Genomic DNA, 18,411 nt, shown 5'->3' with positions numbered 1-18,411 from the left:
TTTTATTATTATTACTATTACTATTATTTATTATTATTATTATTATTATTATTATTGTTACTATACAATATTCAATTTCTTTTCAAATTCAACACGTAGATAATTTACATCTAAAAAAATGTTTAATTTAATTTTTTTTATTTACAATTACTAAATTAATTATTAGCTTATTATCACATAATAAGCTATCACATAAATAATATAATTGTTTAATAAATTAAATTTAAGGTCGAGTAAAAGAATCTACTTACAATATTATTGTGAAATGATTATATTTTACATATTTACCTTGATGTTCCTTGTTTATGCGAGTTCTTTTGAATGCCAATACTTAACATTTAAAAATTTCTTAAAATTAATTCGACACACTCGCTCGCCATTGCTCTCACGTATTATTATCAAGAATCATTGTTACACATTTGTATGAAATTTCTTTGATATTTTGAAAATTACTACTGACAATCAATCACAATAAAATATTAACAATTTTCTTAGATTAAAATGAATCTTGCTCTTTCTAGATCTTGTTTGTTCTATCACTGTTTTTTATTAGATTGCACGAGTGGATGAAGAATGCATCAATGCATTATTGACTTTAGAGTATTTGAGTTTATTGAGTCAAGTAATACCGAATGAAAAAAGTACCGAAATCGTTTACGGACAAGTACATCAAGCAAAACTATCAAAAAAGAACGTCAGAAATATCAAGAATAACGATTGCAATGCTGATGAAATGTTCGAAGGTCTACCATCCATTGATGAAAGAATATGTCTGATGCATTTTTTTTTCGATACATTAAATATTTTACCAAAATGTCAACAAGCCGAACTCTTATTCTCTATGTTTGTCAATGGTAAGATCTTACGAATAATTAGTGGCAATAAATACGATATGTAGATATAATATTGTTTCTGTGATGCTTCTAACGTATTACTCTTAAGCGTAATATAATAAATATACATATCGATAAGAAACATTGGAATACAAATTTAAGAAATGTATTTAGTTTCTTTGCGGAATTTGTCCATATTATAATTTTATTAAAAATTTTGTTAAGTAGGAATGATTATTGTAATTATTTTATTTGGAGGAATAGCATGTAATTAAATTTGAATGCGTTGTTACTATAAGGTTCAACTATCAAGAATGAAGGACAAGGGCGTGCAAATAAAATTCTAATGGATAATTTTCTAGAGCATATGAAACAGTTGCATAACAAAGAACTTCTTTTAACGTCAGCTGAATCGCAAAAATTCACGAAGATGCTTCTTAACAGATGCCGAGATGGGGGTCCACATTTACCATTTTTTTCTCAAAAAGGTATTGATCTTTCTCTTGTTAAACAAAGATATTTATTGTGATTTATAAATTAGCAGACTAAGATCATGAAATTATGTAAACTATAAAATAGAACTAATAGTTGCAATTATTATACAAGTATTCACATTATAGAAGAAATGGAGACTGTAAACTGTAAAATAAAATTAATAGTTGAAGAAATTATGTAAACTGTAAAATAAAACTAATAGTTGCAATTATTATACAAGTATTTAAATTATAGAAGAAATGCAAATCATATTGTGTGTAAAAGGCTTTATTAAAAATTTACTGAAGTATAACACATTGCTAATCGTTCGAGTTACCCCTAACAAAGACTTGGCCACCCAATACTTATCATGAACTGCGTCTAATAACTTAAATTTTTGTAACTCCTGTAATAGGGAAGTTACCAACATGATATTTTGAAACAAAATTCATCATCTCTCTAAAGTCATTGACTAAGTCCATTACCAGTCCTTTTATAATCATTATTGTCACTTTCTTCTTTTTATTCGTGTATAAGCCTAATTTGTTTATTAGTTCTCTTAAAATTTCCTCTTAAAGTATTTATTCTGTAATACCCAGAACTAACCCAGTAATATTCTCCACAAGTTCTTCTTTGATTTTAAACTTATTCATTTTCAAACCGAAATTCAAAACTAGCACTCCCCTCCCCCCTAAATCGAAAAATGTTAGTCCAAAAAGTGTAATTTCTAATGGAATGACATTAATGTATAGATTTTAATGTCAATTTTGAAATTATTTTCAGAAAAATACTTTTATAACAATGAACAAAATGCCTATCCACGTTGGAAATGCTTTGTTAAAGGAATTAGTACAACTCATGTGATTATTACAGTTTTACCTGCATCAGAAAAAGATGTACGTTTATTTACGTCATCTGTATATGCAGAAGAATTCTTTGGAAGCAATAGTTCAGAGACCAATTATAAGTCTGGTATATTCAATATTGATTTGACCGAAAAGTACCCGTATTCAACACTTTATATGAAGGATATTAATACTACTGATTATACATTGTTAAAAAATAACGAATCGGAGTTACATAATCAATTTACCACTGACGTTACATCAAAAACTGTCGAACAAGAAAACTCTCAAGATTCTGAAGGAAGTCTCGTTCTCCCTGTTTATGTTTACGACAGTTCATTAGCGTTGTTAATCGATACACTCACAGATAAATTAAAGACGTCACACAATAAAGATATCTATCAGGACCATACGTTTAGAATTGGCCATCAGGAGTGTAAGGATTTTGTTGAGTTAAAAGTTGGATATAATTCGAAACCGGCGTCCCCAGAACCAAAAAGCGAGGATTCGGATAATAGTGCAAGCGGTAAATAAAGACATTGTTACGTATTTAATTTAATTGATTAATTTACTTAATTTTTGAAATATATGTATATCGTGTAAATTCGTATGGAATCAAATTGAATATATTTTATTGAATTCATTTTACGTACTTTGAAGAATTTTCGATACAACGAAGCCAAAGTTTACGTCAAAACAAAGAATAATTACGAGTTAGGTTTGATAATATTTTAAAGTACTGTAGCGACACACGATTGGCGATCGTGATAATTATAAAAAATATTAGATTGATATTGTACGATTATTAATACTGTGTGTTTTTCTATATGACAGATCAACGAAGCCTTATGGAACATTGTAAACTATTGAGTTTGGCACACTGTCATTGCTACGTTGTTGCAGTGTATAAATCATTAGTACTGCAACAACCTCTTAGTTACGAAGATATGGAAGCTGCTGTGGAACAATGTGAGGAAACACTAATTGAAATTAACATAACGAAATATTTACGAAGTGTATGCAGGCATTTGAGTAAATTATCCGAAGAGGATGTATTAGATCAGCTGAAACTTTCTACGTGCAAAGATGTTGAACCATTGCACAATTTAATTAGGGAAAAATTTGAAAAAATAATGACTGTTGCATTTAGACCAGTACCTGCACACCCTGAATTCTATTATTGTTCGCCATCTTGGATAATTAATAAAATGGTTTGTTATTGATTGAATATTATAAAAATGATAAGATACTAACAGACAGCAATACAAATTAAGTAACTGAAAAATTTTGAATTACCAGGATCTTGTAGGATTTCAAAAATTAGATAGCGATGATGAAATAGAAAATCTCATTTTTCATTCGGTGAACGTTGACTGCCCATCGCATAATCATTGTAAAAAAGGTACGTTAGTTTGGAAATTTTTTAAGAAATTGAGAATAGCGATTTCGAGTTGTTAGTTTTAATTTGTAGTAGAAAAAAAATTCTTTATAGCGTTTAATATATTTCGATAACGTAAGCAAACACTATAATTAACTACATTCCTATCTATTATAAAGGTAAGTGTAACCTACACGTCGTATTTTGTATTTTTCTTTCCACGGTAAAATTGTGTTATTTATTGCATAGAAAAACGTTTTAATGACACAAGTTTTCAATGTAACAAATTATATGCATTGTTAACAGTTCAATCAGGGAATATAACGTGGTCAAACCGAAATGTCCATAGTATGCCAAAGATGTCAAGTCATGATTCTACAGAATCTATTATCAGTGATTTACAAGAGGAAAATATTTGCGAAAAAGAACAACCCCTTTTTTTGCAACTGAGCTGCTCTATTCAAGTTCAGTCTAGATCCGGGCTTAGTAGCGTACCAGTAAAGTCACTTCCTACATGTTTCATGGAAATTGTACAAAAAATGGAAGATTACAAAGATAGTGGAGTAACTAATTTGAGTCTGGCTAATTTGAAAATCACCCTGGATATCATCTGCTTAAATCTTCCAAAGGAAGCATTAGAAGTAAGCTTGGAACGCTATTCCGGTTTAAGAACAACATCTTTCTCTAGTGGTTCACCTGCTGGTAGTTTACAAACAGAGAGTGGAAGTAGCCTGGAAAATAATGTTAGAAACGAATTCTTTCAAGAAAAAATGTCTCATTTTCCATTAAATCAACACAGCGCAATAAGTAATTTAAGGGACGAGATCAAATGGCTTTTGCAAGATGAAACCACAACTGCGTTATTGGATCGACCTATAATAAATGAGGATATTTTGAAGTTTGTGGCAAATCACGTTTCAGAATCGACGGATAGATTTAGCTGTAAATTGGAGAAAGTGCCACTACATTTTGTCTTTTCCTCGGAGGATAGCAAACCTAAGTTTTTAAACGAATTAAAGAAACTTGAAATTGACAAGTATTGTATTAAGCAAGAGGGGAACTTATTTTATTTTATTAAGAACGTGAAATATGTATCGGCTCATGCTACACAAAGTATGGATTTGAAAAAATTACAAGAAACTGACATAAGTCGATACAATACCGAGAAAAGTTATAAAACTCATCTCAGATTCCAAAACTGTGAATCTGATATTTCAACAGGGAAATCGGGGACAGATGATTGGCACAAAAAGCAAAGTGATTCCAACGAAGGTTTCAAATGGTTGAGAGATCTCGATAATCGGGAAAGTTTTTTACCGAACTTCTGGCTAATTTTAAAAGTAGAAAGTGATTACGTTAACATTTATTTTCATTGTAGGTGAGTAATTTCGTATGTTAAGTCAGTGTTACATATTTCAATTTCCCTTCGCGACGTTTCAATTACTTAAATTTCAAGATATGTAGTCACTTAAATATAGTTCGCGTCAACTGAAAACTTAAAAAAGAAAATCACTTTTGAGATTCGAAGATCACTTTCGCTTCTTTCAATAATAAAATGGTTGCATACATAGATTGAACATTTCAGATTTCTGAAATTGATACGAGATGTAAAAGTTCATCGTAATGAAATTTAAGAAATGGAAACATCCTGATTGAAATGAAAATTATACGTTGTACAAACTGTATATTTCGTTTCGTTTAATTTTGAATTGTTATTGACAGATTTCTAGAAATTCCATCGGCGGAAGTGAGCAGTTACTGGCATACTCAGAAAACGTTGATCTCTCAAATAAAGAGTACCTGTCGTCGAGTGAACCAGTATTTGCTTTTACAAAATCTTCATAAAACCAGCAAATGTTCAGAACTTCTAGAAACAGATTCGAGCGAAGACTCGAACTGGAAATCGGAGACAACGAACGAGTACAATAATACTGTGCAACCTAGAGATTCGATAGATACTTTTACACCAGGAATGTTTCGATGTCGCGTTGTTTGGGAGTTTACTTTCCGACTTCATCCCCGTTTAAAAACCGGCCCTGGTAGATCGGGACTCTCGCGAGGTACAAAAGCTCTACACGGTGTACTAAATAGATTTGCCGTGACTAATCGTTGTAACATGTTCGTGTATCAAGAAAACAATAGAAATGTGTTCTATCTGAGACTTCACGAACAAATAAGTAACGGTAAATCGTTACAAAACAAACTGTCGGACAGTGACGAGAAACTTGTCGTTTCACGCAGCAATAGCGTAGTTTCATTGTCACAAACCAAGTTGACCGACAACGTTACGTCAACTGACACAAGACCCAGAGTTCGATCGTTCAGCGAAAAGGAATCGAACGTTTTAAACAAAACCGAAGACTCAATTGTCTTAATGGTACACGGAATCTCGGACGCGGGCCCAGAAGTTAAACGCGACTTGGTACAAGTTTTGCAAAATCGTCTGGATGACGCTGTACTCGAAGTTCTGTCTGTTATGTTAGCTAGAAATCCAATGTGTAAATTGACCCCAGCCGATGTTCTATTCATTCAACCACCAAAACCGCCCGAATGCATCATACAGTTGTGCATAGAGAAACATTGTGCGTCGTACATCGCTGCTCTAGAATTCTATTTACGTCAAAATATACTTCAATTCTTGTACATACCGAAATACACCGATAACAGAGTAGAGTATCACTTCCAAGATTATTCACAGCTCGAGGGTTCTACAAAAAGGGTAGCCGAGTCGGATATTTTTTTATACAATCAAAGTCATTCTAGCGGAAACAAAGGAATCGCTTGTATAGCGTTGGCGATTACAGGCAGTAATGGAGAACCGATCAAATCATTGAAGGATAATGTACCGAGAAGCAATTTTCCTGCGACGATAAAGGAAGAGGACTTCAAGTATATTGTTTCAACTTCGCTCTATGATAAAAGTTCAACCACAACGGTGCCTCTAATAGAGTTTAGAATTTGGAAACAAGGCAGAGTTAATCTCGAATCTTTGTTACAAAAATTATGTTCTGCGGTTAAACACGCCATTTGGGATTTAGTTACCGAATACAAGTTCTTATCAACTCCTTTAACGGAACCGTTTGTGAAAAGCATTCCAAAGGTGTGCACCGAAAACAAAGAGACCCAAACACCGATGAAAAGTGAAACGTTACAAAAAGTGGTGCCGGATTTAGAAATTAATCGTTTTGAGGCAGGCGAAGAAGGGAAATTACACGATGTTTATTGTGTTATTTTATCACAATGGTTTCGGTTTGCTTTAGAAATTGGAGTTCCGTCAGTGAAAATGCACGAAGTGTATATTAATCATAGACACGCTATACCCACTATCGTTAGAGAATTAGAAATCCTTATACAATGTGAAGCGCCGGATACTTCTACCAAAGCTTTTGTTTTGAAAGATAAACAACCATTTATTGAGAAATTTATTTCAAACGAAGAGTCAATAAGAAACAAGAAATATGGCTGTTTTTCATTGGAGAATGGAAACAATTTAAATGCACCTCTTTACGTACCGTATGATTTTAACAAGGATGAACTAGAAACCTATACCAAGTGTATATTAATTGCTAGAAATTTTTATCAGTGGAAAGCTTCTTTTAGCGAAAAAGTACAACCGGAGTTATCTGTTCCAAAAGGTAATATATTTTCTTCTATATTTGTAATATAAATGTATTTACCTATGTATATGTTAATCAATCTTTGGAGGATTTAAAAAATTTTAAAATTAATTTTACATTATATTTTAATTCGTAAAAATTTATAAATATTAGACAACCGTATCAAAAGCTGAAAAGTATGTCTCTGGAAAGAATGGATGTTATGTTAATCAAAATTTCGATTCCTAATTTCTAACATTCAACTATGGTTTTGTTTAGTTTCTGCACGTAACCATTTTGAAACTATTTACTAATGATAATGAATTCCTCGCATCATCATATTCATCGGAGAATTTTTCCAGCTCTTTACAGAAAATACGTTTAACGTGTTTTAATTAAATTTTTCTTGATTATAGATCAAAAAGTATTACAAAAATTTAATCCTTTGATTCTGGAATCCAATTTTGTATCGAGACAACGAATATTACTCGCTGAAATTCGAAATGATAACGTAAGTTATAATATCACGTGATAAAACGATTATGGAAAACCTCGAATATTTACAAGGAATTAAAATTTAGAACGATAGGAAATATAGTTAATAAAAATTCTATTAGAGTACAGTTAATATAATAAAAATATACATCCTTAAGAGTTAAATACTTCCTTTTTAATTTAGTAGGTAATAAATATTTTGGAATATTGAAGAGAAAAGATTGGTCGATTGTTATTACACTTAATCACTTAAAGAAATAAAAGAATACGATTTCGATTTTCGATTTAAAACATAATACTAAAATTAACTTGTAATAATATCAATCGAGGTTCCAGAATGTCATTGATCTATAATATTCTTTATACGTTACAATTTTACATGGTACCAATAACATATTAAATTATTATTGTAGATTACTCTTTACATGTATAATTGGTCGAAAGAAAAATCCGAAAAATTGATAAAACAGACTACCAGTTTAGGGACATGGCTTTCTTCAAGATCAGATTTTTTTATGAACGTAATAATGCAAAAATTAGGAATATTTCATCATCGATCGAATTTATCAAGGGAACAAACTAACCCGCAATATTTCCAAATTATGGATATGGAGAGTCTTACCAAGTTCTCCTCTATACCATACAACGATGAAAAAGATTGGTCAAGATCTAATAATAGAATACAACACATGAAACATAATCAATTTTCATGGAATGAGGTAATTGGTCAAACAATGCGTGATGTAAAATCGAATTACTATTGTAATAATAACGATCCAATTGCAAAGGCAGTGTATGACTTGCAAGATTTGCGAAGTCACGAGAAAAAGATGAAAGGTAAATATCGACGATAAGAAATTTAGTTCCACTTATACACTAATACGAATGAGAATGTCGCCTATAAATTCAAAATCTCAAGATCATTATTTACGTAATACAATTAAGACACGAGTTTCTTTTTCCTGAATGTTCAAAAAGAAAGGCCATTGGTCGAAGGTGTCAAGATTATTTTAAGATCATTTACACGTTGACTAAAAGTTAAGAAGCACTTTGTGAATTAAGAGGAGTAGCGATTTTCTCGTTAAATGAACAAGTTTGAGTAGCTGTAAATGCTTCTAATAATTAAAGACAGTTGTTAGTAATTTATGATAATATATTTGAACAATTATATGCTCGTTTCAAAAGATATACATAGTTATAAACCGTCTGTTCGTTGAAAATACCGCTCTTGTTTTTAATATTTAACTTTTTGACATATCCTAGGCATTTTAGCGATTAATTTTTATATTTCACTCGGTTGTATGCATTATAATATGCTTCTTATAAGAGCGATCAAAAATGGATTTTTCATATTGGGCATTGTAGACGAACTTTTCGATTTAGTTTTTTTTATAACAAACAACATCCTATTGCTGTGTACTCCTTGATAAAAACTCTATACAATTGTTAGAAAGAATGTTTCAGTCATTATCCTGCGGCAATGTAAAATTATTTCTTACTAAACGTAATCCCCATGATACAATATGCCTTACTAATATTTAAACTACATAGTCTATTTTCACTTATAAAAAGGATCATTGTACCATAATTGTGTTTTATTTTCTAACGAAGTCGCTTTTAAGAACACGTGGGAATTGAAAAAATTGTTGGTATTGATTGACTGAAAACTTCTTTTGACGATCTGTAACAATTTAACATTGTTAAGAAAAATATAAGTGACCTTAAAATAACTTTGATATCTTTATTGAATGGCAATAAGGATAATGGAGGTGTACTTTTTAAAATGGTCGAATCTCTTGAAAGTAATTTATACAAATTCTACGTAATTTTCGAAGTGTATGCATATGAATATTAAAATGAGACACTTTGTACATGTTCATTAAATTATAACAAATAGACGTAATATCTACGAATCATTCCATATCAAATCAATCATCTTTTGCATTCGATGTTAGGGATTCAGATAAAATTGAAATATGATACTGTCTGTATGACGAAAATTTAAGGAAAGTACATCAAAATTTTTAGGGTATACATTCACGTTTCAAGATACAACTTTATGTCAAAGTTTCGCATAGTTCCTTTTATCAACTCTAAGCCATGCATTTTTATATATCTAATGCACGTTCTGGTTAACTTAATGTTTCCATTTCTCGAACAGTGCTATAAATAACAAATCTTTGCAACTTACAGCACTTTGTTACATTACTTACTAAGGTTCCCGTTACAAAATAAAAATTGAATCGCTTAAAAATCATTATTAGCCCTTTACATTATTTGCAACCTGAAACGGAACCTTGACAAAGGGTATAGACCAAATTCGACTTGTAATAACTTATTCGATAGTATATAAAAAAAAGGTTCAACTTTGTCTTCCGACTTGCTCAACTTCCCCTATAGGTCTACACAAAATCGATCACTTTCTGTACTTGAGATCAGAAATTTTAACGAAATTGAAATGTTTCATAGTTCGTATGAAATTATTTTCGTAAAAGGAGGCTTCAAAAAATTAATTTTTATTTCCAAAATATCGATCGTATCAAATTCTTCCTTTCTCTGTTCTTATCGAGATTGATAAACCTTTTGTAATAAATTGTCTTGTACGTTGAACAATGGCTTTTTCAACGTGAGAAATGTAAAAATTAAATGATAATTTCTTTCGAACCTCCCAAAACTAAAAGGGACATTCCTCAATGCTTACGTTGCTATGGGCACATTAGAAATTATTGTAATCCTGGTGTTGACTTAATCAATAACTCAATCTTTAAACAACTGTCACCTAAGGCAGCAATAGTAAGGCTGTTTACTATTATCTTCAATATCGCGCTAAAGATCAAACATTTTCCTGTCAATTGAAAAATTGCTCAAGTGGTGATGCTACATGATAAATATCTCCATTTGTCGTCATCTTACAAACCAATTTCATTATTTCCCGTAATGTCGAAATTATCAGAAAAAATCATTCTAGACAAAGTCAAGTAATTAATGAAAAGAATTAATCCCACTACACCAATTCGGTTATAGTAATAAATTTACCATCATCGAACGAATTCACAGACTGACGAACGAAATTATTCTAGCCTTAGCACAAGAGAAATATTCTTAATATTGAACAAACATTTAATAACGACGATTCCTCTTTCTCCTGTGTCGTTTAAGTTTATAGGTCTCCATTCAACTTCTTGTGGGGCTACGGTATATAATATTATCTTCAATGATTATTCACACGTGAACACACGTTTTGCGATTATTTTACTCACGAGTAAAGAGAATAACAAAAGTGACACACTGAAATTGAAATTGAAACCGAAAGGAGCAGGCTGTGTATAATACGTACAACATTTTTCGCCGATTAAAGTCTACGTTTTCGTTGACGGGGAATTGAAAAATATTACAAATAAGGGAAACGTATTATCAAATACAAAACGAGCGACGAACTGGCAATAATCTTTTACCGTAGGACAGTATAATTCAAATATTACCGCTGATCGAATAAACTGTAGTCATAAGTTAGCAGATGACAGTATTTCAAATTTCAATTCGTATCTCTGAGAAATAATTTAACCAAGTTTAATTCTATTATTCGATACGTTTATTTATTTGAAAATAGCCAATTATTAGAGTTTCGTCGTTCAATCCAGTCATTTTTTATGCTACGTATTGTAAACCTTACATTTAAAGAAATGTAAAACCCTAATCGGTACTAATTTCTTCAAACCATTTCGATTGAAAATACAGTGTTCGTTAATTTTATGTCGGCAATCTCAGATGAGAAAATTTCATTCATCTGGAGACTCTAGTTTATACTTTTTAATTTAAGTACATTTGAAAATTTAATAATAGTTCCGTTTGTACTTAACTTGCAGAATGTGGAATTAACACTCGCGGAAGAGACAATCGCAGTGCGTGTAATAGACATAGACACTTGTGGATAAAATAATCGCTATGTGTAATTCAATGAACGCTTGCGGTAAGTGTTACGCACATAGGCAGTCGCAAAAATAAAATAATTGCGATTCGTGTATTTGTTTTAATGGATATTGGTGTACACGGTGCAAGTGCAGACGGGAAAAATCACAGGAAATAAATTTCTATTGCGTACCGATCATGGCATTCACCCTCTCTACTTGAAAATCCCATCAGGTAGGTTTTGATATACATTTCTAGATTCTCTCGGGTAGACAAGTTTATTGTCGTAGAATGTAACGTGTAGTTTTTCATAAATTTTAACGAGAACATACTCCTTTCGTGTATATGGACAAACACGCTCTCATCGTGCGTTCCACCGCTGTGTGCTGTTTCACTCACCACATATTTTCGTTTTATTTTGGTCTATGAAAACATCTTCAATATTGCCAACCTGTTGTACATGAACACCTTGTATATGGTATATAATTGAATCGAAGAAACTCCAAAAATTTCACGTAGACTACATCATATTTCAGTTTTATCAAAATCCCTGATTTACAATATGACATAACAATAAGTTATATATATATGTATGTATGTATATATATATGCATATATATACATTATTAATACTAAGTCATAAGTTATTAAATATGTCTTAATTCTAAGATGAAATATATAAAATTGTTTGTGAATTTTCAGACGACTTAAGCAAGTTGTATACAATGTGGCAGAATCGTAGTGCTGCTCCGAACATTCCAATTTCAATCAATGCTTTAAATATGTCTAAACAGCATTCTCGTTTGATACATTTTTGCCACACGCCTCTGTTATTCTTACCTTCTTGGCGTTTACAATCTGCAGCAACGAGAGATCATTCATTAACAGTACAATCTGCCTTGAATGCGAGCATCAATGTACATCAACACTTATCGCAAATGCAAACAAACCGAAACGAACAGACAGATGTTGTACAATGGCATCAAGAATTATGCAGTTTGATGTCATCCGAATACAAACAGTATCTTGAGACATTAGGGTTTAATCAAGTTCAAGTGGAACCAATCGACAGAAGGCAAGATTCTTAATTAATATTATATTGTTAATATTGTTTAATAGGAATAAAATAAAATTAGCGGTACACCGGCATTGTCGTATAACTTTTAAGTAAAAGGCAATGTTGATTACGAATCCGAGGTAAACATTGCTGAAAACAAAATGGTAAAACCAATATGGTGAATGTATACTTTAAATAATTAATCATATTTACGTTGGTATTCAAGAGATGTCGAATTTATTTATTACGAATCGGTAATTAAAATTTACTCTAATTATTTTATTTCATTGAGTTCAATACATTTTCCATGATGCACAATAGGTCCATTATTGTGGATAACTCTATCAAAGATTAATATGGAGACTTCATTGAAACAAGAACTGAGATACACAATTGTTTCTCGTGATGTATCACTTTTACCTAGATTCTTAATTTCATTATGGGTATCGTATTCGAACCCTCGAGCAAAGTAATATATCAGTCTTAGAATATCTTCCATTGATATCTTGTAAAATTTGAACAAGTGTAGTTTTTGCCATAATTCGATCAACTGAGTATTTTAAACGTCTCTAACGTTTTCCAATGCATGTTCCAGCATTTCTACATATACACTGTTACTTTTTGCCAATGTAATCTCTTGTTTAGCATTCTTTGGGCCCTTTCGTCTGAATGGAAGAGGCCCAACACTTCGACACCATAAAATACACGTATTTCATAAAACCAATAACTCTAAAGCGAGTCTTCCCATACACCAGTTTCTTCCAAGAAGACCACTTCACGATGAAGCTATTTCTAACTGTAATGCATACTCGTGAACGTCTCTCGAACTGCCATCGTCTGCCTTCAAAAAAATACCTCTTGACAAAGAAAACGTAAACCGATCACCGATCATATATCTTTCGTTTATTAAACGATCAGTAGACATTGATATACATACAGTGGATCACAAAATTATTCTCTCAGTCTTTAATACGGTAACGATGAATTAAGTAACTGGACAACGAAGAACTTTTTTCTCGGATTTACATTATTTACAGCTCAGTGTAACAAAATTGTGAAAAAGAGTGAAAAGTTTTGATGTCATGGGATGCGTGGTTATCATTGAATGGTGTGTCAGTGGATATTGGGTGCGTGGTTCCCACTGGGTAGTATGGGGGGTGGGTGAGTAGGTGTGTCAGACAGTTTCATCTATATTTTTGAATTAGGAAGTTTGCGATAATCACGATCTTCATTAGATTCCGTTATTCATAAGCTTCCTAATGATGTGTCATACACTTCTGTATGGATCACCGTACACTCTCTAGTACTGTCTTATTTATAATTAAGGTAACTACGGTACATATAATCTAACATTTATTTGATTATTGTAACAGTAATATATATTTACTATAAAACTGTAACTGTAGTTCCGTGATTACTTTAATATGACAGTGACATTTCACAACGTTTTTCAGATTTTTTATGTTTTTCAGATATTTAGATTAATTATTTTATATAATTAAAGAAACGCCTCTGAATTTTCTCGGGATATAAATTGAACAAGATCGTTATTTCAAATTTTTGCCCTGTGATACTCTCCAAGTTAAAATACTGTTCAAACTTTGCACTTTTGATGAAATCAAAATTTGTGTTTATTTAATTAAATGTAAAATATAAAGCAGTTCAAACTTTGGTCTTTTTTTTTTTGAAAGTTTTGTCGATTAATTAGTATTCTTTTGGAAATATACTGAACGGTATGAAATGTTCAATTTTCATTATTGAATGAAATGTATTCCCACGTACAGAAATTATTGCTTTCAGCTGCGGCGGTCCATATGTTATGGATATGACTCCTATTTAATAGTTCGGCGTAAAATTCGATGAATTATCCGGAGAGTACTGCATATAATAACGGTTTTTCTATGCAGATTATAAATCGGTATATATATGATTAAATAACTGTTTATTAATATTTCCCAGTTCTAAAGGACAAACTCAACAAGAATCTTATTATCTTAAAAAATCAATGTTGGGAGGCGTACTGCTGTTTGAAATTTATTTATCGCAGCCATTTTTTATCGTTAAATTACATATTATTGAATGCAGTCGGCTGCAAACAAAAACTAATAGCGCCCTAGTTAATCAGGTAATCCTTTTTTACTTTAGCAAAATTATTTATTATTTATAATAATTATCCTACTTTTCCTTTAACAAGAAATATTGTAGTTGATAAAGTTCGTATTCATCCTGCATAAATTATTTAACAATTATTGAATATATTGTATTATTCAACCTCAGTGTATAGATTTTTAATATTATTATAATATAAGTGTAAATGAATACAAACGATATTTGCTAAACGTATGCAGAATATATATTTTACATTGATTCGTATATCTCTCGATCAAACTTAATGTATGAAAGAGACAGGCAATGTGTGAAAAATTATTGTCGTCGACCAGATAACAAAATTTATTAATTTTGAAAAATCGCTTTTGAACTGTCAAATAACAAATAAATTTACTTTAATAAATTCGAATATTCCGTAAGACATATTATATTACATTTCGTTATGCCTCGCCGAAGTATAACATGTACTTTCACGTTTACAATCTTAATTTCGTTAATATGTTCTGCATATGTTTTCCATATTAGCACACGCTATAAATGCATAAAAAGTTTACTTATAAGTAACCACGTAAATAAAGTTAAAAGTTTATGCATTTACATTTGGATACAACCAGTATCTTTTTTGAAGTTCCAATCGTTACTGTAGTTAAATATTAAATTAAACGTGTCTTTGAATTTTTGTCGATCTTTTGCAGAGCTTATACAGATTTTAATTTTTTACAGTTTCTTTTAAGTTTCGTGGATGCATGTGACAAAATTAAAATTAGTATGCACCTACATTCGTTCACATATGATTTTCATTTACGGTGCATCCACTCATATATTGCTGGAAATGGACCTTGGTCATTGCAACAAGGATATCATCTTATTCATTTTCTTGATGATTTTAATAAATATTACAGCAAAGCACCAAATTATGCTATAAATCTTATATACAGTGGTAAGTTTTATAATTATTCGATATATTTAGTTTAGTACTGTATTAAGTATTTTTTAACGAAATAAACTTATATTATTTTATTAAACATGAATAATTTAGTTTCTACATTTATACTTTACAATATCTCTATGTTTCAATGGTATCGTTAATAAAGAATCATTTCTAATAAACAAATTTTTATATTTTAGATATAGTGACAATTCGTAATTTGACAATACCGGGTCGCACGTTATATTCTTATTTATTATCCCATGACAAGATTTACAATATGCGAGTACTTGTAATGAAAAGTGAACGTCACGATTCCGAAGAAAACGAATACGTTTTAGTAAATTTAAAGAGTACGCCTTCATTCAGTTACTGTGATGGACAAGATACAAGACATACCAATGATTTTGATGTTGCACTGATTGTATCACATTTGGAGCAACCTCCACAAATAGAAAAAACAGAAATTACTTTGAAATATTATTTAATGCTAACAAGTAAAGGGGATTTGTATCCAAAGAAAGAAGTAGAAAATAATAAACTTGGACAATTCCGCACTGTATATAGTATCAAGAAGCCCATGACAAATACCTGTGCAAAACCAGAATCTGTTATAGAAATTTTCAAAATGGACGTTTTGAAAGAATTTTCTTCAGAGTTTCAAGTGCTGAATCAAGATTTAAAAGATAAAAAAAATGATTGTAAAGTACTCAGTCCTAATTTTAATACTAATTGTAATAGTACAAGTGTTCCAATACCTCCACCTGTACCGAATTCTCCATTAACCCAAAATGCAAATCTTCCAAGTGCATTAGTAAATTCACCATCATCGCATTTGATTCAAATACGACAAGAATCAATTAATTATTTAGGCTACTATTCGTCACACGAGCAGTTGATGCAACAAACGATAATGTCCCAAGCTGATGCAGCTCATATGCATATAGTAAATATGGTAGATCGTGGAGCATTACAATGCAAAACGCATCTGCTATGGAATAAATTATTAGAAAGTAAGTCTGCAATGAATTACATGGAATTTTCGGAACTATGCTCCTTGGCTCATGTTGAGCCTTTATCAAATTTGGATCCAAGACTCAGGCCATTTCTTAACCAACCACTTTCTTGGTATCAAACTTTATCAAAAGTTTTACAAAATAAGTATCAAGAATATCACAAGCAGTTTAATACGTCAGACGGAAACATTACTCATCTTCTTATATTACATCCAAGCTTTTTTCAAGTTTTTATGATGCTGACCATAAATCTACATGCTTCGAAAGGGGTATGTAAAAGTATCGTTATAAAATTTGTAATGAATATATATATATAAAACGCTGTCCATAATTATTCGAAACGATCTATTATAGAAGTAATGAATAATGATGATTATATCAACTGTAAGGCTTGTACATTTCTTTTGAATGGATATTTTAAGTTTATTCATCATGCATACATACATACACATGCATTGTATAAGTAGGTAATATGTCCTTTGGAATAATTAAACACATCATGATTTTTCATTTTTTCAAAATAACAGTAACTTAATGTATAACTATAGTTCTAGCACTGGGTAAAATGAAGCGGTCGGTTTGATGGACCTTTCGAATAATTGTGGACGTTAGATTTTTACATAACACATAAATATGTGTTATATATAAAAGAGCATGAAGTAATTAATTTTAGTATAAATATTGAAAATAACATAAATAATTTTTCGATTAATTTTTTCAACTTTTAGGACTTGTATGCAGTTTATTGTAAATCGGAAGAAGTAATCAATACTCCATGTTGTATAGAAGATATTTACAGTTTAATTGAAGGTTTTGTGAATGCTTGTTGTTTTCACTTGTGGATGAATCTTTATAATTAGTGGTAATTAAGAATTCCAAAGAAACAAATTTAAAATTATGTTCACTGATTATATTATATGTAAGAAAATATAAAGCAACGATTATATCAATCCAGAAGTTTACCTTCAAAACTCAGAGTCATTGCAATTATTGAACATTGATCATTTTCACTGTGCTATACTTTCGTTAGATGTAATTTATAAAAAAGTCTCGTTTCTTATTATAAAACTGACTATTATTTCCTTATTCATTTCAATATTTCTGTTACCTTCGAGCATACGAAAAAATAAAATCAATGAAATCACTTCAGTTTAAAAACGAAGGTACGTTAGCAAAAACTGATTTTTTAAACGGACTCATATATCTCTTTATCAATTAGTATTAGCTTCAAGAGGAGTTAACGACAAAATCAACGACATGTATTGTGGTACAAAATTTCGTTTAAATACTGGAAGATTCTCGTCTTGATATTTTACTGCTTTTATAATACATTCATATTATAAAAGTCAGTTAGTATAAGATGATGATACGCTAATATGTCACGATAATCTGTTATACAGAATTTGTAATTAATTATATTAATATAGAGACAAATAAATATATGTATGTCGTAAAATTTTAATTATTTTCCTTGTTCAGGACTTAAAATACAATCGTGGTCCTGGTTTGTATCTGGGGTTGATCCTCGACAGCCACTGGCGTTTCGAGGGGTGTTCCTGATTGCTGGCCCCATGGTTGGAAGGGATAGTGGGCGTTCTGGGCCGGCTTCTCTCCAATCTGTGGGGTCCGAGCGACCGGGTTCGCCGCCTCTACGCGGGTATGGTCCAATAGGTGGTCCTGTAGGCCCCCGTGTAGGCTGGCAACCTGGTGAACTTCTAGCACAGCCAAACTCATCTGTGCCAAGTTCATGAGCGGATGACGCTGCGAGTCG

The 18,411-nt window shown here is 31.2% G+C and overlaps 1 protein-coding gene across 5 annotated transcripts in view; it reads left to right on the top strand.

The window, feature by feature from the left end:
- The window catches only part of LOC143144052 (KICSTOR complex protein SZT2), a 48,015-nt gene extending 29,925 nt beyond the window's left edge, over positions 1-18,090 (top strand). For 3 of the 5 annotated variants that reach the window (XM_076306050.1, XM_076306051.1, XM_076306052.1), the window contains 14 exons: positions 554-854; positions 1,133-1,321; positions 2,091-2,678; positions 2,987-3,363; positions 3,452-3,554; positions 3,837-4,908; positions 5,253-7,165; positions 7,543-7,637; positions 8,035-8,458; positions 12,233-12,605; positions 14,547-14,712; positions 15,420-15,636; positions 15,825-16,909; positions 17,369-18,090. In XM_076306050.1, coding sequence (XP_076162165.1) covers positions 554-854; positions 1,133-1,321; positions 2,091-2,678; positions 2,987-3,363; positions 3,452-3,554; positions 3,837-4,908; positions 5,253-7,165; positions 7,543-7,637; positions 8,035-8,458; positions 12,233-12,605; positions 14,547-14,712; positions 15,420-15,636; positions 15,825-16,909; positions 17,369-17,500 — 7,035 coding nt within the window. In that variant the 3' untranslated portion in view covers positions 17,501-18,090. Of the gene's footprint in view, positions 1-553; positions 855-1,132; positions 1,322-2,090; positions 2,679-2,986; positions 3,364-3,451; positions 3,555-3,836; positions 4,909-5,252; positions 7,166-7,542; positions 7,638-8,034; positions 8,459-11,487; positions 11,754-12,232; positions 12,606-14,546; positions 14,713-15,419; positions 15,637-15,824; positions 16,910-17,368 lie in introns of those variants that run through there. The other 2 variants (XM_076306054.1, XM_076306053.1) reach the window with 2 other exon arrangements.
- Positions 18,091-18,411: the final 321 nt, after the last annotated feature.

This window comes from Ptiloglossa arizonensis, chromosome 3 (genome assembly GCF_051014685.1).
Source record: "Ptiloglossa arizonensis isolate GNS036 chromosome 3, iyPtiAriz1_principal, whole genome shotgun sequence".
NCBI lineage: Eukaryota > Metazoa > Arthropoda > Insecta > Hymenoptera > Colletidae > Ptiloglossa > Ptiloglossa arizonensis.
The sequence above is the reverse complement of the archived record's forward strand: the minus strand, read 5'-3'. Positions and strand labels throughout refer to the sequence as shown.